Raw genomic sequence first — 25,186 nt, 5'->3', positions numbered from 1 at the left:
TTAATTCTTTTGATAAACCAGTAGAGCAGTGTCATTGATGTTATTTATTGTATCTGGTTTCAAGCTAAGATTACTTCAAGGAGGCATATCGTTAGGGGTGTCAGTGTTTCTTCATGCAGGAAAGATTCCCAGCCAATTGCTTTTATACTGATGAAAGAGGACTTCAATCCTGTTGGAGTCATTTGCTGTTCCTTCCAAGAATAGAATTTGGAAAATTTCACTTGTATAAAACTAAAGTTATTTCTGAGTTAAATCATCCTGTGTGATTTCTTGTTCTCATGGAAAGAAAAAAAAGTTCAAAAATGACTGTAAAAAAAAAAGCAAGTGAGTATTTTTAAGACTTAAAGCATTGCTTACAGCTTATGGCATTTTCACAAACTTATTGTCACTTCCCATCACTGAATGCTGTTTCCTTTAAACTCCTTTGGCCTGGAGAAACACTGTGTTCACAGTAAAATGCTCACTCTTTCTTCTCCCTTTTTATCCCATGTTATTGATTGATTTTCAGTTTATGGAATATACCTTAGAAATGTAGATGCAAGGCAGCATTAAATTTTTCCAAAGCAGGGATAATGTAAGAGAAAATGATTACTGGCTGTACTCTTGTAAAGTGAAGAGGAAAGATGATCTGCTGTTGTCTTCTGCTTTGGTATTTCCGTAAAGATAATATACCTTTGTATATTTCGCCTGCATTTGCTGGTTATTTATAGACTATTCTAAAACTGGTAGGACTGATGGAATGGCTATTCTTATACCTTGAACTGTACATTTCCATGCCATGATGTGGGGGTTCTTTTAAAGTGTATTAGGAAGAAAATACAGGTATTTATTTTAAAAGCTATTGTATCTTAGAATGATTTAGCCCATCACTGTAGAACCCACCTGTAAGAAAGACTTCTTTTAGAGAGGAGAATTAGAGGGGAAAAGCAATTTTTTTTCACAGGTACACAGGTAATTTTACTACATTAAGAAAAAATCCATACAGAGAAAAAGTAAGTTTGAGCATTCATTTAGTATATTAAGAACAAAATTAAGTCCTGTATTGAAACAACTACTGTAGACAATTTGTAGGAGAAATGAAAATCCCTCAGCAACACCTTTCTTTTAGTAAACCTTTGATGATTGATATTTTTTTGTTTCATTTTTTATAAGGGAACTCAGGGAGTTATGGCAAAATTTGTGTGTATGTGGTTGGTTTTTTTCCTTGGCGATTTCTGTCCTTAATGTGAGCACACCTATACTTCACCTTCTTTGTGCATGGTTTCTTCAGCTGTACGGGCTCACTGCAGAAGTAGTCCTGCTGCCATCAGCGTCTCCTGATACTACTTTGTATCCTTAGTTATGGTTCTGTTCTTACCAGGTGTAATGATTTATTAAATGAATTACTGTTTGAAAGATAGCTATATTTGTTTCCTTAATGTTTAAGGCAATTTGCTTTTCTTCTTTGAGAGGCTTGAGTCTGCTTCTGAAGAGGATAATCATTCTCTTTAATCTAACTGCTTCTTCCTGCCTTTGATACATGAAGGATTTAATCTTTTCTAGAGACCAGATCCTTACCTTGTGAAAATCATACCTGCTCTGTTGAAGTAAACAAACTTCAAGCACGTATTCAAACCAAACTATCAACTTCAGTGCTACTTCAACCACAATTCAGTTATGGCATAGTGTATACATGGAGGGAAGGGTGTGTATGATGCTTATGGTTTTATACCTTGACTTTTTTGAGATACACTCTTTTGGTTGACCCTAAGCCCTGTGTGAAATACATTCTTAATTCTGGTCGTGAACATTTTAAGCTATTATTTCTTCAATGACCTCTAATTTAGTCTATCTCCCTTTCTTTTCCTGTAGGTGTTCAGAAGTATAAAAAAAGCCAAGCATAAATTAAGAAACATAGAACTAAATTTTTCTTAGTAGTGCTGGGTAGAATAATGCAGTTGTTGCTTGTTGGTAGTTTCAAGTGGCATGTTAGAAATCTTTTTTACTAGTTCAACACTAGGGCAGATTACCCAGAGGAGACATATAATGTCTGTCCTTGGAGGTTTTCAATACTTTGCTAGAGAAAGCCATAGCTCACTTCATCTAGTGTTGGCAATAGGCCTCTTTAAGGTGGAGGTTGGAATAGAGACCTCTAGAGAGAGTGTTGTTGGGAAGGGATATCAAGCAACAGTTCTGCAAGCCTCCACATTTCCATGTAAAATTTAAGACAATCTTGTCATAAAGAAGCTCAGTGTGTTTGGTTACCCACCTAGAGTTAATAATTTCAGTATTACCTGGCAGTAGCCAACTACTAATTTATCACGGGTAAACAAAGGCATAAATGATTATGAAATGTAAACCCTATTGCATAAAAAGTTAGCATTTTAAATTACATGAAGGAGTTCTCTGTTAATATGTGAAAAAATTAAACCCAAATTAGATTCCTTTCTATAATGTGTGGTAAAATTACGCAAGAAATTCTAGGACTGCCATTTCTAGAATGTATTATGTGAGAAGGGCCGTGTGCAGTGCAGAAGTTCAGATTAGATGATTCTGGTGGTGCCTTTTGTCTTCAAAAGTATGGCTGAATTAATACAGAGACAAAACAGATCTCTCTTATGTTAGGTGAGGGTTGAGGTTATGGCATATATCATGAAAATTATTTTTAAAGGATGCAAAATCAATCTAGACTTACTTAATGTCTTGATGGAATAAATTAACTGAAAATTTTTACTAATCTGAAATGGCAGCTCCACAAAATATAGTCAAGATGTCAGAAGTATGCATAGGAGAACTGAAAAATGCCCAAGTAGAACAGTTTCTATCCTGATGAGTAAAAGTACAGTAGAGATGATTGACTGGGTAAAGAATAAAAGAAAGAAAGAATATCCAGGTATGTTCCTGCACAGGTGGTGTTTACAACTAAATTGAACATGTTGACTCTCAACAAGATCTCATAACTAATGGATTGGTCTGTCATAGAAGAATGACCTGAAAGGCAGAAAATAGAGGAAGAAAGTGTATTTGCGATAATAATTTTCTTTTTTTTTTCTTTTTTTTTTTATTTGAGAAACTGCTAAGGCCAAATGCTGGTTGTAGCCTCTCTTCAGATATGCTTATCAACAGCTCTTTAGTTTTCTAGTAGATTAAATAACTCTGCAATTTCAATTTCATCAGTGGTAGGCAGTCTACTCATGTGCCTTAGTTTAAATGCGCACCTTGGTCAGGGCAAGAGTGCTCAGCACGTTTCCTGTCTCAGCCCTTGTCACTGTCTGTCATAGGTGAGCAGTGTACAAGCAGATATTTAAAATAAGAATTGACATGTCCCTCTGGGAAATTTAACTCACAAGACTAATAACCAACCTGTGGTTTATGTTTCTGCATCTTAACTTGGCCAATGCATGTTTAATTTTGGAGGGTTACTTCAAGGTTATGGCAGGGGCACTTTGGCGCTGTAATTTCTTTTGTGGAATGAAGTTCTTGTTGGAACAAGTACATGATGTACTTCTACTCTTTTGTCAGAGAGCAGAAAGACAAACACGAATGATGGACTCGGTCCAGTATGCAGAATTCTGTGAGAGTCGGCAATTGAGTTTTTGTAAGTATTATAATGGCTGCCCTGTATTAAGATGTTTGATTATTATTTCATGTAATAGAGAACACAGCAGAACCTCATGTTTTTTGAAAGCACTTTTGTTTCATCCGCAATCATAGCATTTTAAATTCTTTGTCTGCAAAACTCGTGGGAACAGTTAATTTATCATAGTTCCAGTCTGCCAGGCAGAGTGTTTTATTTGAATATTTACCAAGCTTTCTATAATGCTCAAATGCTGTGCTGCTGGGGAAGACTGCGAAGATCGAACTGGTAAAGAGTTAATGGATTAAAACAGCCATACTTGCCTGAAGTCCGTCGCAGTGGTGTTATAGTCAGCATATTAGCAAAGTTTCATGGTTGCAGGTTTTCCGGAATGCATCTAAAATTAGAGAAGAGCAGCAAGTTTTGCTTTTATTTCCCTGTCCGCAGAGACACAAAGAACTTTAGTACTAAAGAGTATTTTCTATTTTAAGCTGTAAGCTCCTGCTGTGGAATTTGTTCAACATTAGCCAAATTCATCAGTATACGCCATTCCAACACTAATAACATGATGACAGAATTAGGGCTTTACTAGCACTGAAAACCAACTTACTAGAAGTACTTGTGGGCCACAACTATAATGAGCTGTAAATTAATGGGCTTGATCATGTAGCAAAACATCATTACAGAAGCGGTTAAGTAATGACTAAGGTTTTAGGTCAAATGTCAGAGAAAGTGAGGTGAAGGAGCCAGTAAAAATCATGACAAAACAGCACATGATCCTACGACACAGACTTCAACACAATGGTGTCTTTAAGTGAGAGACCTTATCTTGTTCTTTTTGAACTCAAAGAAAGAGTGACTAATTTATGGCAAATAAGTGACACATTTGAGATACTGTTCTGTATCAGCAAATGTCAGCAAATGTAGGAAAACATGTTTTGTAAGCATTTCTTTTCCTAACTCAGTATGTTTTGTAAGCTCAGTTACAATTTGGCATCACACATCTGTGAGCCATTAGATAAATGATACTTCAGATTAGGGTGACTACAGGAAATGAGAGGTTTGTGATAAAATCATTTTTAAAACCTAAAAAAATTATCATCTGGATTCAGAACAAATAGAAATCTTAAATCTGAGAAATAAAATTGAATGTTGCAGACCAGGCGACTGTGATCTATAAAAATATCTTAATGGTATTTTCGCAGTATTTTTAAATGACCATTTCTATACAGTTCTTTTTCACTGACATTTAATGTCATAAAAGAATAAGAGAATTTACAGGGCTTACAAAATACTAGCAAGAGAGATTTATGCACAAATTCAATTGCATAATATGAACTCAACTAGATGGAACATACTAAGGCCATACAGAACATTCAAAACTAGTACAAAAGCTGGTTTTACTTAGTTTCTTAGCTTTTAGTAAAAAAAAAAAAAAAATGTATTGCTATGTTTACAGTTATAAACCCTTTTTACTGTAATATAAACCCATGAAAACTGTGTCACAAAAGAATAAACCTGGAAGGAACTTGGAGAAGCCTGTTTTAACAATATATATTAATAATCACAGCTCCCCATGTTTCTGTCCACCTTTAAAGACATGCAAAAGAAACGGCCCATCTTAGGATAAAGTACTACAGGATTACAAATCTAAATTGTAGGGTACATTTTGTGGTCCTGCTGTCACCTGCATGCTTCTCTTCCTTTGGTTTTTGTTTTGGGTTTTTTTTTCTGTCTTTAGCGACCTGATGTAGCCTTCCATTCCCTCCTGCAAAAATAACCACTCTTTACACCTGTTTTCGGTTTAGTACCTGACTTGTGTTTAGCTTTTTAGTCCTTGTTGAAGACTATTTGAAAAGAACATTTCAAATGATTCTTCCACGTTTTATCTACTCTATTTGGGTTTTCCTGCCTTCACAAACAACCCTCATTAAGACTTCTATATTACTAGCTCCTTTCTGTCTAAATCTCTACAGATTTCTGTGATCAGCTTGTCCACCACTGACCTAAGTAAGATCATCCTTTTTTTCCTCCTTTAACTCTCTTAGCAAATGTCATGGTTCTTTCTATTATATTTTTCTCTGTACTTCCTCCTAAGTTACTTCATCTGTTAGCAGTGTGAAGTTCTCATATGAATGTTGTTCATTTGCAGATCTACATCTATCCTTATTTCTTATATCTAAGGCAGATTTTAAAAGCACTCATCTACAAATCATATTGGCTGGCTTGTCAACACCTTATCCCAGTTCTGTCCTCCTTCATTTGTCTTCACTATTGTATCATTTTATCCAGACTCATATTTGCATTGATTTATTCTAGTGATTTCTTTTATTCATCAAAGATGTGATGCAATTGTTTTAGGTTTCTCCTGTCTGCAGTCTTTTGAGGTAGATCCTCCCTTGTTCTGAAATCTCCTGTATGATTGATTAATAGTGTATATTTATCCATGCTGCTTATGGGTCACCAAAATGTTTTGTATTAAATATGTTCTTCCCTACTAGTTCCATTTTGATAATTCATGTTAACACTCCTGGTTTCATGTCTGTGTTATTTTCTGTGACCCACAAGAATGCATTCTTTTGGCCTTCCTGTTGTTAACTTTTCCTTCTCCCCTTATGATTTTAACTGACAGCAAAGAAAGCATCCAAGTTTCGTGACTGGTTGGACTGTAGCAGTATGGAAATAAAGCCAAATGCAGTTGCAATGGAAATTTTGGCGTATTTAGCATATGAGACTGTGGCCCAGGTAAGAGAGTATACTCATTGAGCAAACAAAATTAGTTACTCTTAGGTGTACTTCAGCCTCAGGTAATTGTGTTGTAAGCCCCTTCAGAAGCATGTAGTCACTACTTCAGCTAACCAAGGTAACTGGATTCCTGTCTGTCTTTCAATTTACAGTGTGACAGATGCATACTACACTGAATTCATCCATCTGATACACAAATAGAAGTGTTTTATAATGGTTACAGAGGAGAGTGGAGTCCAGCACGAACTTTATTCAAGTCCAAACTGAAACCACATAGTTTGCTATGTGACCTTTGGCAGTGTGCTGAGGCTCATTCAACCCCATTGCACAATTGGATTAAAAAGAAGGATTTCCTGGAAAACAAATTTTACCTTAGTGCCAAGCTAAGCCCTCTTGGGTAGATAGATTACTCCATATATTTACAAAAGTGGAACAAAAAGGTTTCTTAGGGTGATATATCTCTGAAAAGTTTGTTTTCAACTGAGAAACACTAAGAATAATTGGCCTCAACTCACGACTCCCTCTCACTTCTTTGTTACCATGGCATTTATAGTAAGTACTATGTCAGCAAACCTGTTCTTGCCCCTCCAGTTGGTGGACTTGGCCCTTCTGGTTAAGCAGGACATGGCTCCGAAAGCTGGTGACCCGTTCAGTCATGCCATATCTGCCACTTTCATACAGTATCACAATTCTGCTGAGGTAAATCTTGCTTTTTCACATACTAATGCATTTTATGTTTTAATTTTACATGTATATGGTAGTTTGTTGCTTTCAGAGTAGCTGTTCTTAAATCTAGTGTTGATGAAGACTTCTGTTATGCAGTTTATGAACATCCTTGGAAGTGTTCAAGGCCAGGTTGGATGGGACTTTGAGCAACGTGGTCCCTTCCAACCTGTACTATTCTATGATTCTATGAAGTTATGGATTTTGACAGAAAGACGTTAAATTATAGCTCCAAATATTAAATTCTTAGCAGCATCTTTATATTTAAACCTAAATCCTCTTTTCTTGGGTGGAAATTCCTTCTCTGTATTGATGGTGCTCTCTGTTGTAGCTTTGGAGATTAAATTTTTCAACAGTGACAAGTGCAATAAGTGCTGCATTGCATGCATTGCTACAATACATGTATTATAGTAACCTCTAGAATGAGCAAAGTGAATTCTCTATTACATCTCTTCCAAGTGTAAATCTAAGTAGGCAATAAGTTGGGTTTGGTTGGTTGGTTGTTTTTTTTGTGATTTGATTTTATAATGACCGTTTGACATCTTGCTTTTATAGCCACATCTCTTAGGGCAATCTACAAGTGTGAAGACAAGTCTTGACTCTCCTGAAAACACACCACCTCCTACACCCACACCCCCAGCATCAGCAGGACAGCAATACCTTGGAAAAACCCCATCAGGAGCCCTGGGAAATGGTGGAATTGGACAGGACTCTACCAAATCCAAACAAAGGAAAAGAAAAAAGGTATTTGGTGCACAAGTCTGGGAAAAAAAAAAAAATAGAAAAAGAAATTAACACGTCTTCAAGAAGTAGCATGTCTCATTTTAAATACTAATTTTAATCTTTACCACATATTGACTACCAATATTATTCTCAAGCCAGATGTGTGGTTTGGTGGTTTTTCCATCAGAACTATGCTAAAGCTTCTCGATAACGCTGGCAAACGTATTTTGTTGAGGTAGCAACTGCTGCTTCTGAGATGAGCTGCTCATTTAGAGCTGCAGTGGTAGACGCGACCCCAGATAATCACCCCTTCTCTGACAGTAGCAGCTAGCATAGGTTTTGAGGGTCAAAGCATAAGCAAAGTAGGCAAAGAGATTGTTGTGATTTTCCTGCTCCTAGCAGCCTTAGGTGACTGCCTTGAACTTCCTTTTTTTTGATGCTGCCCAGGATACTGTTGTTTTCTGGGCTGCAAATGCACACTAAAGCCATCTCATGTGAAGTTTCTCATCGATCAACATCCCCAAGTCCTTCTATGCAGGGCTACTCTGCATAATGTATCATGGCAGTACTCACTTTGCTGCAAAGCAGTAATGTGACTTGTTATTTTCTCGTGTGCAATATTATTCTCCTAAAACAAATGCTCATTTTTCACGGAGTTGAACCAGTGATTTTTACGACGACAAATAGAAAAATACATGTTTTCCCCTTCTGATGTCATCAGTGCTGTAGATACTCCTCATATGTTCAACTTTCTCTCTGCTCTTATTTTAATCTGATGTCATCAGTGCTGTAGATACTCCTCATATGTTCAGCCTTCTCTCTGCTCTTATTTTAATCCGTTTAGAAAGCCTTTAGTGAATCCTAAAAACCTCTCTGAAGACTTTTGCTTTTTCCTATTCCTTTTCTATGTTTGGTTATGTTTTGGTTTGTGGCTGATTTCCATTATAATTCCTAGGAACAAGAGTTTAGCTGGAGATGTAGTTTTTGCTACATTAAATTTCACTAGTGTTGTGAGTTAATTTTAAGTTCATAGTGTCTTACTTGATGCCTTTTACAATATATTCTAAAAAGTGCACACTTTTAATGAAATATTCCCATGACAATTTGGTTGTGTACATACTAGATATAACTGAAGCATTCAGACAAACAAATTGGTGAAGAATGTTATTCTTAGTCCCTGAAGACTCAGTCCAGCAGAAAATATTTGAGTTTCATATTCCCTTTATGTCAATCAGCAAGGCAAGAATCTGCCATCATATTATGAATAATTCTGTGTATACACACACAGGCTCCAGTGGACTCAGCACTCTTGAAAATAAAAAGTTGAGTCTAAAAATATCCCAAGTTGGAAAGCATTAGCATGTAGTGTAAATGTATGAGAGGACCCTGTATGTGTATACATTAAACTTCAGTGTATAGTTTAAGGTTTTGTCATTCTTACTGCATTCACTAATATAATTTTCATTAATTTATTACCAAGCAGCCATCATTCTGATAAGTCATCTGAATTCTGGCAAGCAGCCATATTTCTATGGAGCCTAACCCAACATTTCAGTTTGACTAGCAAGGAGACAAGAGTAACTTTTTCTTTTGAAATCCTGGGGATGTTTTTGTAAAATCAGTGGACAGTAGCAATGAATTCTTATTTTTCCGATTTAGTATCCTTAATCTAAAAAGTCATTTCACATTTGAAAACATTCCAGTTTGAGGTAATTAGAATATTTTTTCATCCCTCTTACACCATTGTATCACATCTATGTTTCAGCTTCAAATTTCAATCTGATATTACTCGATGATTTTGGTGTCAAATTGCTTTCCACTTCATGTACTTGTTCAATATTTTCCCCACCCCTTGACATCATAATGAGAGCCTGAAAAGTTTTAAAATTAGTTTCTGTGGTTATTGCAGTATGACTTAATTGACCCTTTCGTTTTAGTTTGAACATTTTCTGCTCTTTTCAATTGCAACCTACAGCAGCAGTAGGGGAAAGATTTAAGAGGACAAATATGGTGTTCTTTGGGTCTCTTAAGCAAAGTTCATGTAAAAGTCCTTTTTGATTTGTTAATAGCTTTTTTTCTCTAATGTAGTGTGTGGCAGCAATGATGTGTATCCTCAGGAAAAAAGAATTGGTCTATTTTATAAGGGTTTATTTTCATACTTTATGCACTGTAGGTCTGTTGTGTGTTTTTGATTTAGTAACAATTTATGTGTTTTTCTGTTGCAGAGCACTGCAGCCTGTGGTATAGAGGCTCAAAGCGATGCCATCCAGCCCAGCCACATCAGAGAGGCCATTCGACGCTATGGCCACAAGATTGGCCCCCTTTCCCCATTCACAGTACGTAATAACAGAGTTATAAAAAGTTATATTTATAATCTTAAAGAACTTTGATTTTCAAGTGGTCAAATGAAGAAGCTTTGGAATTGTTGAGAGCAATTTGTGGTAACTGTAATTTTCTTTATAAAAGTGGCATAATTCTCTTGGGAAATAAAACTTAGTAATTTCTGTCTCTTTCTGGAAAGACAAAAAAGTTTTTGTTTTCTTTTAAATATTATTTTCTTTCAATTATAAATTATGCTTTTTTTGTTAGTGTTTGAATTTTCTGTTTTTGCAACGTTTAGGTTTACAGTTATTTTAAATTATATGTATTCCAGTATGGTGAGGAGCGCTTTATATTCTAAAATTAGTTGTGTGTCAGATTCTGCTCCTATTGGAAGTTGAACTCTCAAGTGACACATTTATGGTTGGAGGAAGAAGAAAATGGTTTCTTTACACAACTTTGAACCTCCACTAAATTGTAATAGAACTGAACTCGTGGTAAAACACTGATGGGTTATGAGGTTTTGCCATCATTTTTTCTATGCAAATTGCAAATCCATTGTTCAGAGCAGCCAAACGAATTCTTTGTTTAATTTTCTCAGCTGATAAAAATGGGAAAGCAGTCTGTCTCCAGTGTCATAAATTGGGGTCATTTTCTTCTGATCTGATGTTGTATGTGGCATATATCCTTGCTTACCTCAGAATATCTACATCAGGAAAGAAGTCATTATAGGGAAAAAAACAAACAAGGCCCACCAAACTAGATCTGAGCGCCTAAAAATCAGGAAGAAATTGTCCATTTTTGGAGGGATTTTTTTGTAAAGAAAATTATTCAGAATTTGGGAAATTTGTCTACGTAAAAATTTTGCAGTAGTACATGAGGACCATAAATATCAAGGAAATAGTTGGAACTGATGTCAGAAGTGAGAAACAAGAGAAAATAAGAATATGTGAAGATATAATATTCCTAGTGTCAGAATTTCCAGTGTCAAAACTGTTCACATCTTTTATACAGGGCACTAAATATTTTGTTTATTAGTGGCAGTTGATATGTATTTGGAATGAATTATTCTTACATAATTTTACCTCTCTGTTTTTCCACTCACAAATGCTAGATTAATATCATATAAAGGGTAGGATAGAATTTCTAGTCCAAAATGTAGGTCTCTTTAGCAGAAGCTTGCTGAGTGGTGTAGGTAAGAATATGGCAATAACTTCTGAAAGCAGACAATGTATTTAATTTTATTGTAAAGAAGTCAAGAGCTCGTGTAAACAGTTACAGAAAGGTAAGTCTTCCTTCCCTGATCTCAGTAAAAGTGGTTTGGTTAAATATTAACCAAAGTTTTAAATTTCTCTGCAACCACAAGATATAATAAAATACTCTGGTTTGGGTTGTTTTTTTTTTATGCCCTGCAATCTTGCAGACTTGCCAAACATGACAACTAACTGAATAACTTATTTGTTTGACATTACCTGCTGTCAACGGGGTTGATGAGACGAACAGATCTTGTTCCCTCTAAACAACCCAAGAAGGAGACAAGCAATCTTGGGTCATCTTCTAGGTTGTACAGATGTTTTAGACTTCTGATATAATTCCTTTTTCAATACAAAAGTTCAGGAAAAGCATTTTACGACATATTACAGAGTATGTGTTTAGGCCTGCCATATTTGGTTAGACACATGCACCAGACCTTTACATCACTGAAGTGTATTTGTTGTGCAAGTCATTTATAATGTAGATTACAAGAGATTACTCAGTGCTCCATCTACATTATTACCAAATTAAGACAGAGTGGTCATTGTTACTGCATGAAGACTCCAAAGTGTGCTTATAAATATCTGTATAGGGAACTGTGTTATTGAAGTCATGCCCTGTGTGAATATGAATAGAAGTAAGCTCTCGAAGAAGGAGAGGTTAATTTTCTGTAATGGATTAGTATATATTTTGGTTGTATCCCATCTACCTATCTTCTCTCAGTTTTTCAGGATCCCAAGGGAAGAGAAACAGGGCTTTTGTGACAGTTTAGCCAATGCAAAAAAAATAACCAATTATTGCTAAGAATCCACTTGACTGGGAATTGTAATGGTATCTCAATACTTCAGGAAGGAGCTATTCCTGAATACACAAAGATTCGTTTTGTACTTAGCATCCAGTGTTTAACTGGATATATATCTAAGATTACACTTACTATGTTAGTGTCCTGGTATGCTTTGCTTCCTTGTCTGAATAGCTTTCCCAGAAGAATTGAGGTGTGTTTATTGCATGCAGTCATAGTTAGCCTGTGGTTGTTTAGCCGAGAACCAGTTAGTTACTATCTGAGAATTAATGTAATTGTTCTAAGTTAATAGGTAAATATTTCAAGACTGTTAGATAAATAAATTAGTTTTGTTAGAGTCATAGAATAGTTAGAGTTGGAAAGGACCTTAAGATCATCTCGGTCCAACCCCACTTCTGTAGGCAAGGACACCTCACAGTAAACCATGTCGCCCAAGGCTCTGTCCAACTGGACTTGATCACTGCCAGTGGTGGAGCATTTATCACTTCTTTTGGCAACCTGTTCCAGTACCTCACCACTCTCATAGTAAAGAACTTCTTCCTTATATCCAGCCTGAACTTCCCCTGTTTTAGTTTGAAGTCATTACCCCTTGTCCTATTGCTACAGTCCCTGATGAAGATTCCTTCTCCAGCATCCTTCAGATTAGGTTGATGATTTTTACAGAAAATGTGTGGGTTTTTTTTTACAGAAATAGGGACACCTTCCACTTGACCAGGTTGCTCCAAGCCCCATCCAACCTGGCCTTGAACACTGCCAGGGATGGGGCAGCCACAGCTTCTCTGGGCAACCTGTGCCAGGGCCTCACCACCTTCATCCTGATAGGACTCCTGCCAGCTTCATTTTTTCAGCTTTGTGGAAAAGTTGACCTGGGTTTACCTGTATTCAAATACTCAAAATGGTTTTGCATTCTGCTAGAATCCTGCTATTGTCGAATTGTACTGATGTGATTCATGTTTTATTTGGAATTTCACTGAATCTTGCTGGTTTTGACTGGATGAACCTTGGTGGAACTGAGATGAATCTCATCAATTTTAATTACCAGATGTATACATACTTTTTTTCCAAAAGATCAGGATTTCTGAAGGAGATCATGTGAAGAACTTCTATTTTGTAGAACACTTCAAAATCTTAGTGTTACTTCTAAAGCCAAAAACCTGAGTGTAAGTACAAGCTTTATCTTTTGCTACTGAATAGCTCAGTTGCATACATAGAATTTGGATTTTATTTCTGTTTAAGAAGCAAATATAGGAGAATATTTTATTTTTAAAAAACAACAGAAAAAATGTATTCTTTTGGGACTACTTTCTTAAGATGCTTTATATGTATTTGTAACACAAGAACAGTGATATTTTCTGATGTCTTTCCTTTTTTTTTTTTCTGTTTCATCATGATTGTCCCTCTCTTCCATCTGATTTTGTGATAAGTGTTCCTAATAAGGCAGTTCTGAAAGAAGAGTTAAGCCATGTAATTTATTCTTTAGCAGCACTTGATGGATGTTGGTTTGGACCAAAAGAGCACTTTGAAAGTTTTATAATCATATGGTAAATGAGAACTAACATTAAATTAGTGAAAATGATCTGTTTGCATTTATTTTGACCTTGATAGCTATGTCAAAATGACGAACATAATTAGTGTGTTTAGGTTTTGTATCCAAGTGCCAGCCACAATGGAAAGCAGCAAGTGTGCTCTAGGTTCTCCTCCTGCTCATGTCTAAGGTAGTCTAGACATATACTTTATCTATATATATTCTCTATTAACAATATGGGGTGGCATTCAGTATTTCCTGGTCCAGACTTTCAAGGGGCAGAGAAATAAATCATTGATTTGAAAAATACCACCATATAATTTTACAAGACAGGAATGGGAAATATTTATCTCTTCATCATGTGGGATGACACAATTCCATGTGCTGTACCTGGATCTGTTTCTCTGTACTCTGTGCATTTAAGCTAAGGAAGTGAGACATTTTATGTGTATTAATTAATTGCAGTCTAAATCTTTCATCCTTGGTCAAGGAAAATAGGAAATTTGTCTTTATAAATTAACAGATTTGTTATATTTAGAGTTGAATTTATATTTGGATATAAACTAATATATATGAATATCCTAATGTTTTTATATAACATCTATTTGTAATTGTACTGTTCTACACACATTCTTTTTTAGAGTAATAATTTAGATAATTAAGGAGTGGAATGGTCCTGAATGTCAGATTGTTAAACATATCTCAGTCTATCCCAAGATTTTAAATAAAATGGTATTAGGATTACAACCCTTTAGATGGACACTATATCTAATTACATGATTAGCTCATTTCATGGTTCATTCAGATAAGTGATCTATTAGACTCATTCAAGTGTGACCTAGAATAAAGAGAGTAAGCAGATTACTTCTCTTGCATGTACAGAATATGTTGGAGTTCAATGGGAAGTCAGTGGAAAGTCATTTTGAGAAAGAGCAAATTGCCATATCTTGTAGCGTGAGCCTGGGTACGTTCTTCTTCATGAAACTTTGGTTCTGGACTCTTACTTCCTTTACAACATGGCAACATCACTGATTTCAGTAAGATTCGGGATTTAAATGGGATAAAAATCATGGAATCATAGAACGGTTTGTGTCAGAAGGGACTTTAAAGATCATCTAGTTCCAACCTCCCTGCCACTTGCAGGGCCACCTTTCACGAGACCAGAATGCCCAAAGCTCCATCCAACCTGGCCTTGAAAACGGTGAACCAAATCAGAACAAGCTCAGTCTTCCTACAGACTGTCTGAAAATGTAGAAGTACAATAATGTACTTCTAATGATTCAGATTAATCTAAAAAGCTCATCTCTGTACAGTGCATAGTGAAAATGATCTGCAGTCTTGACTGGGCTTATAGGTATAATCCTAACTGTCATCTGAACAGCATTCTAAATAATAATATTTAGTATGCCAATGTGTTTTCAAAAATACGGGATGGATATTTCTTACCAGGAATACAAGCATAAGCTCTATGGAGAAATTATTTGAAATTATTTCGGTTGGATTCCTAACAGTTGGAGCAAAAAAACAATAAAAAATCATTTTAACATATTCATTCTGTGATCAGTATGTATTGATTACCTGAAATCTTGATATGAACAGTTATAAGTTGTACGTAAGCAGTTTGTAAGTAGAGTTTGTCACCTAGCTCTAATAAAATGTACAGCTAGCATCCTTTACTTTGAAATTAAAATCAAAGTGGTCAGCTACAGCAGTGGAAGACCATAGGCAAAAAGGATAAGAAAAAGTTTCCAAATCAGATTATTTGTCTCCTCTAGTTTATGTCAGTTCTAAAATGAAATGGTTTAGATGTTTAGCTAAAGACAAACTGTGTCTATAAATGTAAATTTTAATCCTGCACAGACTTGCGGATGACAGTGGCCATTATTCAGAAGTGTATGTGTGTGTAAATGGAGCATATTGAATGGAGTGTATAACCAACTTTTGTTTGGGTGTTTACTTTTTGGAGAGAATGCTTCTTCAGGCTCCAAGTAATTTCAGCATGAAAAGACTGGCTAGTCTAAACCTTCTCTTGTTAAAAATTTCCGTCCCATAAAATTGCCTAAGCATCATGAAACAAGGAATATTTATGAAACCATTTTTATGATACTGCTGGTGACATTCCCTGCACCAAGAACATGTGACATCAGAGAATGCTGCTTGGCAGAGACATTACTTGGGCCTTATACATCCCTGCCTATACTCTTTCAGGTTCTTCAATAAAAAATGCAAGTATTCCATATAGACTTCAATACATTACATGTACCTGTAAAAAAATAGTTTCACAATCATATATTTGGTCAAGACCTTTCACTTCTGATGTTTTAAAAATACTCATTGTTGATCCTGATTGGGTTCAGCTTTTGTGCAAATGCTTAAATCCATTTCTGTAGTGAAAAAATACTGAAGTTCATCACCAATCTTCAGTAATTTCAATTTACTAAAGATGATATTAACTAATTTCTGCTGCAAAACAAAATTTGTGGAATGATTACCTGGCAAAGATGAGCTTGTCAGGGAAACGAAATCAGCAGATTCCGGATATGGAAAGAAAGGGAAATTTTGAAAATATGAGAGGGTGTGGCAGTATGGTATTTGTGGAGATAAACAGATCATTTTGAAAAGCAAGTTTGGTTTAGGTGCATTAAACCAGGAAAAAATCAGCTTCTATTTGGTCTGCGACTTAGTCTCCTTAACTGAAAGAAATGTCTTACTGCATATTTCAGACCTAAATGGTAGTGAGAAGAAGTTCTAGAATACAATCTTCAGCAATTGCTTCAATAAACATGATGTGAGTACATTACATCTAATTTTTTCTAAAGCACTTGAATGATAAAAAATCTTGAATGCTGTTTTCGAAAAAAATTAGGTACATATAAACAAAATCAAAAATTCTCTGATACTTAGGGGCCTGTGTATTATGTACTACCCCTACTAATATTCAAAATCAATTGATACTGATTTTGAAGAAGTCAAGAATGCATTTTTAATCGATTTAAAAAAATGAAATGTATGTACTTATGTCAAAAGACATTTGAAAACTTTTCCTTCAGTTATACATTCAGTTTCTGATATAAAAAAAGTCAATTTGGCATTTTTATTGTTTCTTATTTTGCAAGCAAGAAAAAACATTTTATTTCATGAAACAGTTATATATTTATGTCTTTGTCTATACTTCAAGCTATCGTGTGTAGTTATCTGTTATGCTATGATGTTAACATTGTGCATTTGAAAAATATGAGTTATTATTCTGTAAACCCAATAGGAAGTCAAATCCTAGTTTGGAAATCTTGTTCCTTTCTCTCCCAACCCCCAACCCAAGGTTCCTCCTTTCAGATTTATGAAAGAAAACATTTCTTTCTGTAAAAGGTTTTTGTGTGCCAGCATCTGGAAGTGTTTATTTCAGTGGCGTGTAATCTATCTGTGGATTTAGTTAGCACCAGACCCCCTTTTGTGTACTCCTGACTTGAAATTTTTATAAATGATCTTGTTGAATTTGTGCCAGTATGCACATGCTTTGGCTGATTGCTGCATATATCCTTTACCTGCCAGTCACCTTTGATTTATATTCCTTCCCTTCTGCTTTTGCCTTCCAAAAATGGTGCCACCGAACTGTCCTCTAAATCATTTTATTGGATAAATTACTCCAAGATGAGATGGTACAGTTTTGGCTGACTCCTCGACAGAAGGCATTCGTATAATCCATCCTTACCCACTCTGCGTAGAACCATTCAAAAAAGAGAATGAACAGGGGAAATCAGGTATTTCTTTTAGTGCTATTCAAACATGCAACATCAGACATTTGATTTATATAGCTCTTAATACCATCTGAAGACACATAAACTGTTTGAGAATCTTTCACATACCCTTTCCTGAATTGAACTTCTTCATTATAAAAGTTTAACCTGAGAATATGGTTATGCATTTTTCTCCCAGAAATATTAAAATGTGAAAGAATAGCATATTTAAAAATATTTTAAAGCATTTCATTTGGAATAGATTACACAATATATATGACAGTTCTTTCCATGATAAAAATCTCCATTGGTTTCCTTAAACTGAACAGCTAATACTCCTATGGAATAACAACAGTTCTGTAAGCTTTACTTAATGACATTACTAATTTGGAGAGTTTTATGAAGTTTCCTGGAGAAAAGCAGGTGGCTTGGCAATAATTTAAAAGGTTCACAATTTGTGGTAGCGGTTTCAGGGGGTTTCATGTTTCTAAAGTGGGAGACCAAGCTGCATATTGCTTAAGAGTGTCTGACACAATGATGTATCATTTGGACTAAGTTTCCAGAAGTTCGTTGGTCATTAAAAGTGCTACTTGACTTTATATTGCAGTTTCCCAGCTGTCTCTACTGGGGGTAATCTTGAAGCTCAAACAGAATTTATTAATGAAGGCATAAGCTTGCAGCACTGATGAAAGAGTAAGTTGCCCAGATGATTTTATTAAACAGGAACATAGATTTTTAGATAAGACAAAAATGTCATTTAAGTAGATTTGAAAAGAACTGGTTCATTTTCTTCAGAGCACTGTGAAAGTATTTACAAATGGTCTGGATAGTATTTGATATCCTGTGGGGACATTTAAAATTCTTGGATTGCACATACATCAGTGTCTTACTACACAACACAGTACATGAATTGTTGCAAGCAGCATGCGGAGCTTTCAGGGAGTATAGATGTGGTTCTGTTGAGGTAGGGGATACTGGCATGAAATGACTCTGCTGATGTAGTTTGCACAACCGCGTGGAGGGCTGCTACTCCGTTGTGTCACTGCCTGTTCAAGCATGTTACACTGAAAGTACTAAACAAAACATGTGCATCTTGCTAAATGTAGGAGCTCGCAGTGTAAGATTTTATTACTTTTCATATCTAATAATTCAAAAAAATTGATTTAACAAATACATTTACTAACTGTTAGTGAGAAGATAACAAGTAAGCTCTGAAGTTTGCAACCGACTGGAGCTCTCGTATAAAAGAAGGCAACAATTCCTAGTCTTGTCAGCCTGATATAGTTATTTTTTTCTAACTGGCCAGATTCAAATACATACTTGGGACATTTTACACACAGTTTTACCAATGTAAAAGGATCTGAGGGTAAGAATACATTACTTTTTAAATGAAGTGTATGTTTTTATATGCCTCCTGAGAGGCTTAAAAAACCTTACTATAAATGTGAATCTGACTTCTGGTACTTAGCTCAAGTCAATCTAACATGTAATACATAAATAAGTACTCTAAGGATAAGGTGAGAGGTATAATTCTGCAGCATATGAGGGGAAAAAAAAATAATTAAGTGTTCCAAGGTATTACACAAACATGCCCATCTTCAATAATTTACATTAATTTTTGTAAAGGTAGAGACATTGCTTCCATGTAGCATGTACAAATGTAGTTAATAAATAAAAACTTGACAGACAAAGAATCTTAAGAACATTGAAGAAACTAAAGAACAAAGTGGAGGTTTTTTTACTCATCATTACACAGAATAGTAGTGCAGCTCCATGCAGGTTTCATGTTTTTTGTGTCTGGCAGATTTTGATGTACTTTTTTTGATATGATGTGCTTGTACCATTATATAAAGCAGGATGAGCTGTTGTAGTCGTATTCTGTATGATTCTTTCAGATTTCCCTGAAAAAGAGCATTCATTCATATTTTTCTCCTTGAAAGATTTAAAAGTACTTTTATGAACTAAGACTGCTCATAGTTGCTGGTTCATCTGTAGACTTGACTGAGCCAGCTCAGATGTGAAATGTGGCAGCTGTGTGAGCCTACAGCAGTCCTGCACAGCTTTGTAGCACCGGATATGAGCTGTCTAGAAGAAACATTATGAGAACTTTAGGATCATGTAATATAACTGTTTGAGTCGAAGTTAATCTCTGGTTGAAGAAAGTTGCATGGAACTTAATTTCTCATGAACAGGATCTCGTTTTAGATGTTATTTCTACCGGTAACACTTGACAAAATTGTCCTACTCTGTTGAGCTTGGATAGAAACTGTACCTGTGGACATCTCTGTCATCGCTAACTTCATGCTGTGCAAATAAAGAATGGAGACTCTCTAGAATAACAGGGTAAATCTGGAAAGAAACAAATAATCTGGGAACACCAAGAGCAAGTGGAAATATTTTTTATAACTCTGTTATTTTCCATTCTAGCTGCCTAATTTCTTGTTCATGAAGTCATATAATAATACTCAAACTGTTGAGGTAGGCATTGTACACGGAAGACAAAAGATTTCTGAAGTTTAAACAGGGACTTCATGTTTGTTTATTTATCATGCCCCACACGGTGAGGTGTCAGTTCTCATTTAAATCTTTGATACCACTAACAGCAAAACCCAGGTTTTTTAGTGAGCAGTAGTACAAATGGTTATTGGTTTTGTCTGGTTTGTGCCCTCTGTCCTCTCTGTTCTCTCTGGCAATGATGCTTATTCTCCCCTTATCCCTCTGATATGCCCTCAGGCAGCAGAAGGCAACATTACTATATGGTTGCTAGAAAATCGCTTTAACATATAAGTTCTCCTTCTCTCCAAACGAGACCCATTTCAGGGAGCCTGACTGCACCCTTGGTAGTGCTTGCAGATATTTCTCTAGCAGAATCAAACAAAAACACTAGGCTTGAGGCAACTGAACATGTTTTATAAATTTCACTTTGGGTTTCTGTGTTTCTTCCCTTCTTTGAGGTTTTGCATTATTCCAGCTTTCTGACTTTAAGTTCAAGGTCGTGTAAACCTCAGTTCAGCAAAGCAATCATCTGCTTAATTTTTAAACTAGACCTTCAGGCTGACAAAAGCATGTGCTAAATTGAGGAGTTTGGTAGTATTAGTAATATATGTTTTGATATATGTTATTTCAACATTCTTTTGTTAAAATCTGTTGCGCATAGGAGAAAAAGATGGAGGAGAATGCTTGTAGAAGGAAAGGATATTCAGATATACAAGCAGAGATGCAGAGAAATACACATTTATAGTTCATAAATATAGAATCATAGAATAGTTAGGGTTGGAAAGGACCTTAAGATCATCTAGTTCCAACCCCCTTGCCATGGGCAGGGGCACCTCCCACTAAACCATGTCATCCAAGGCTCGACCCAGCCTGGCCTTGAACACCACCAGGGATGTAAATCTAAGCATATATTAGTAAATAGAATAGAGAAAATAGTCTTTGCCATCTGAAAAGCTGTAATATTTTTTATTTGTACATAAAGTGATTTTTCCTGGCATCTTGTGTTCTTTAGACCTATAATTTACAGTAGTTCTTTTGTCAGTGATATTGACCTTAAAGGCGGTAGTAACAGATTTGATGAAGAAGACAAGATCCTGGCATTTCTCCTGCTGGGATGAGTGATAGAATGTGTAAAAAAATGTATTTAGTAAAGAAAGAGGATAGCTTAAGCAAGAGGTGTGCTGAAATTCGAGATTCACTTATTTTTAATGTGTTCTATTTCTGAAAATAGGCATGCATGCTGCTCAACCGAGTAAGTGAAAATTATGTGTCTGTGTGTACTGTAAAGGTAGGTGAGAATAAGAGAAGATAGTTAAGGGTCTTTCAGAAGTACTAGCAATAAGCATAAAATGGGATGAAATTAAGATCGGATCCTTTTTTCTGGCATTGAAATATTTGGGTCAATGGAAAGTACTGGAAGACACTTAAAAGATTTAAACTACAGTAGGATGCAGTTGGTATTGTGTCATCAGAGAAAAATCATTAAATGAAGGGAAATTCTTCAAAGGCATATGAGACTCTAGAAAATGAAAAATGATAAGCTGGTACCAGTCATGATTTTAGTGCTGTGTACTACTGTACTTCTGTTTGTGACTGTTGTTGTGACTGTTGTGTACTGTTTTATGATTCAACCAGGGCCTTCAACTGCATCTGTTATATCTACTGCTCTACAGTAGCAAAATTTCACAATCAGTATGGTTTTCTTGCGTTTAACTCAAGAGCTTCTTACTCTTAGTTCTATCACCCTAGAAAATTCAGTTTTCTTCTAGGTGTTTAAGTTCTTTAGTTATTTATTGGTAAAAGTTATACCCTTTCCCTCCATGTCACTTAGTTGCAGGAGAGACAATATGAGGAGGGATTTTTACTTGGTAGATGGTCTTCTGTGTCTCTGTCAGTATTTAGGTTAGATAATATGCACAGGGATAAAAATGTAATGTATCAGTCTTTCATAGAGATCCTGAGCTATTCTGCAAAACCCAAAGAAAACATGTCCAAAGTTGGTTTCCTTCAGGCTTCAATTGCTGAATGACTATGGAACCTGGAATATGCCTGACTGGTTAAAAAATATTCTGTTCTGTTTTACCAGTTTGATATGAATTTCAATTCTGAGCTTTGCCTAAGAATTATAGGCCTCTTATTTCCAATAATGCTATGATGATGATGATAATTAAAAATTAAAGGAAGAATAAGAATAAAAATAAGGAAAAAAACAATAAGTGTTTGCATAGGATTGCTAACAGTGGCAGGTTAGGTAGGTGGGGAAAAGGCTGGTATCCAACCTGGAGAAGTTGTACTAATGTACTAATGTACTAATGTAATATTTCAGGCCATGTATTGGCACAGGTCAGTCTTTAAATGTGGTGATGTGCTGACAGGATTGTCATTTTTGATGGTAAAGAATTGAGACACCAGGAAAAAAAAATAAGACCCTCTGGAGATCTGTATGTGTTAGTTTTACTACAGAAGGTGGTGAAACTGCTGGAAGCAAACAGTCTCCATGCAGAATTATTGCAATACAAACAGCCTGGAAGTGAGACATATTAATTTCACTAAGTTAATTTTGTCAGTGGTGAAGGGTTTGGTTTTTTTTTTTTTCTTACAAAAAGGAAGAAAAATTACTAATATTTGCCATCAAGAAGACTGTAGTTCTAACTGCATTTAGATATGACACTTAAATTACCATCGGAAGGTATAGTGTTGATTTGGAGTGTAGGTTAGGTGCTTCTTAGAAAAAGCGTGCAGCTTTTCTGCAGCTCTTAACAAGAAGGTTTGAACAATCTCACCATTGTGCATGGAGGGTTTTTAAGAAATGAAACATACGGTACAGAAGAAAGGTATATGCTTGTTGCCACTTTAGGAATCTTGGGATTTAATAGCTTATTAGGTGGATGGGGTCCGTCTTTGTCCATAATTTACTACGGTAATACTTAGGTGATAAAAAGAGTTAACAGTACAAAAGAGAAACTGGATGGCTCAACAAATTGGTATAAAGCTATTAATCATGGCTCTCTAGGACATGTTGAAAGCCATTCATGTGATCAATGAATGTTAACTTTGAGACATTATTTCTTATTATCAAAATATAATTATCATTTATTACTTATTATCAAATTATCAAAATTACTAGATATTCTGTATGACTGGCATCCGATCCATGTGTAAACATACTGAGCATCCAGTATCAGAGATGACACCCATGTTATACACCTTGATGGCGATGGGCAGGAGGTTCTTGATGAACAGAGATGGAAGATTTGGACTAGTAAGGAGATGAGGAATTCCAGTTTTTCCACATTCAGCCTGAGCTGGCAGCTTGACAGGAGACCTCTCAGAGGGGCCTAAAAAGCTAACTAGCCCTGAGTTATTCAGCCAAGAATCTTTATCGGTCATATTATAGGCTCAGAAACTCTTACTACCATGTCTGTGAGCAAAGGCTACAATGCATAGTATTATTTGCTTCCCCTAATTTATTACACACTTCCCAGTTCATCAAAGCACAATTTCCTTTAGGTTGCTGAAGCAGCCCCTTATATTTCTGATTTTTTCATGAAAAGAATTCATTCCCAGCTTCATAAACTTTGTTTTTAAGACATTGTGGGTTCAAGATTTCTAACAAATAATGTCTTTTCCGAAAAAGTAATATTTCACTTTAAATTATCAGTTGCCTGTTGCCAGGAGCAGCCTTTTGGCTTTGGTACTTATTGCCGTATACCCCAAGAATAGCAATAGATATTGGGAACTTCTGACTTGCATCATTATAACTGGGACTGATATTGTAATATCAAGTCAGAGAAACTTTTCCCTAGGGGGAAACACAAGCTATCCAGTTTTGGATATCCTTGTCTTCAACACTATGCCAGGAAGCCTTGCACATGCAAACACCATCATATATTTTTAAGCCACTTATCAACTGAATTCAACACATGCTATTTCATGATTCTGGTAGGGTAGCCCCAGTATCATCATAGATACTTTGAACTGAAGCAGGCACATAGAAATATATTCCATCTTAGGACATCTGGACACCTTGTCAGAGTGCAGAAGACATCTGGAATCAAGTGCAGTGCAACATAAAGTCAGTAAGGCTTTGCCGCTCGGTCTGAGAAGTCCCCAGTGCTGCTGTATTTTATAATATAGATACAGGTGGAGTGGCTGGAGCGCTGCATTCATAGTGAGTGTTGCAGGTTTGGAAAATGTACATTGCAAACTGAAGCTTTCCAGTTCTCCAAGTGTAGTTTATTTAGGGTCTCATTTCCTTGTCAAATATTTTTGGAAATAAAGTTCATTGGGGGTTGTAGAGTAATGAAGAGGACAAGTCAGTGACAGAGAGTTACTGGGTTACCGTTTGATAAATTCAGTGTAAGCAAACTGTTTTCATTCCTATTTTCATTCCAGAAGAGCCAGATGTTAAGTATTTCATCTGTGAATTAAGAAAATGGGTGATGTTTACAAAGTAGTGAAATTGAGTGTCCTGGAGTCTGGAGGAATCAGTTGAATGTGATGGGGCCCATATAGCACTGTAGCTGAAAGAGCTAGTGCAGTCCTTGAGCAGATTGGCAGGGGAATAGGAAATAGAAGACTTTTCTGCTATACTGCAGCAAGCAGTGCTAAAACATCTTTCCAGTTTGGGGGTTGTATTTCAGTAAGTCCGTCAACAATTGCAGAGGACTCAAAGATCTAGAAGGAATTATTAAAGACTAGAAAATCCCAACATGGGGATATACAGAGTGCTTTATCTGTGGAGTTCATCAAACTGAAGAAAGTGATGTGTAGTTAGTTTTTAAGGACCCACTAGAGAAAAGTGACTGAGTTTAGGGTCCTAGAATTCAACATTAAAAGATATTCAGGGTGAAAATCCTCTGGATAGGTACAAACATCTGTATCTGGGCACAATGATTAGATTTCCTTTATGGCCAATCAAGAGCAATAAGCATTTTTAGTCTGTAACTTATCTCTTCCTAAGGTAGATGTTTAAGAGGGGTCAAATGAACCATGCTGTTGTCCTGGGTTCAGTGCCTTTTTCTCTATCTTAACAGAATGATGTGTGTAGGTTTGCAGAGTTCTAGATTAGGTGAGAGGAGTCCTCTCCCATGCAGTTTGACATCTAAGCTAGACACATTCAAACTAGAAATAAGACATATATATATATTTTTAACAACATAACTAAGTGCTGAAAGAACCAATGATTGTGATTGATTGTCCATGACTGGAAATTTTAAAATCAAGATGAGATGTTTCTGTAAAAGCTACGTTCAAGTTCAACCACAGCTACTGGATCTGGAGAGCTGATTCAAGAAAATTGTGTGGGC

The 25,186-nt window shown here is 35.9% G+C and overlaps 1 protein-coding gene across 3 annotated transcripts in view; it reads left to right on the top strand.

The window, feature by feature from the left end:
- Positions 1–25,186, top strand: part of SUPT3H (SPT3 homolog, SAGA and STAGA complex component) — a 271,608-nt gene that overhangs the window by 206,547 nt on the left and 39,875 nt on the right. For all 3 annotated transcript variants that reach the window (XM_057427527.1, XM_057427528.1, XM_057427526.1), the window contains 5 exons: positions 3,502–3,577; positions 6,189–6,301; positions 6,893–7,000; positions 7,580–7,768; positions 9,973–10,083. In XM_057427527.1, coding sequence (XP_057283510.1) covers positions 3,502–3,577; positions 6,189–6,301; positions 6,893–7,000; positions 7,580–7,768; positions 9,973–10,083 — 597 coding nt within the window. The remainder of the gene's footprint in view (positions 1–3,501; positions 3,578–6,188; positions 6,302–6,892; positions 7,001–7,579; positions 7,769–9,972; positions 10,084–25,186) is intronic.

This window comes from Pezoporus wallicus, unplaced genomic scaffold (genome assembly GCF_028554395.1).
Source record: "Pezoporus wallicus isolate ANWC-B61680 ecotype Strahan unplaced genomic scaffold, APGP_CSIRO_Pwel_v1 contig_6464, whole genome shotgun sequence".
Lineage (NCBI taxonomy): Eukaryota > Metazoa > Chordata > Aves > Psittaciformes > Psittacidae > Pezoporus > Pezoporus wallicus.
This window is presented reverse-complemented; position numbering and strand designations above follow the sequence as displayed.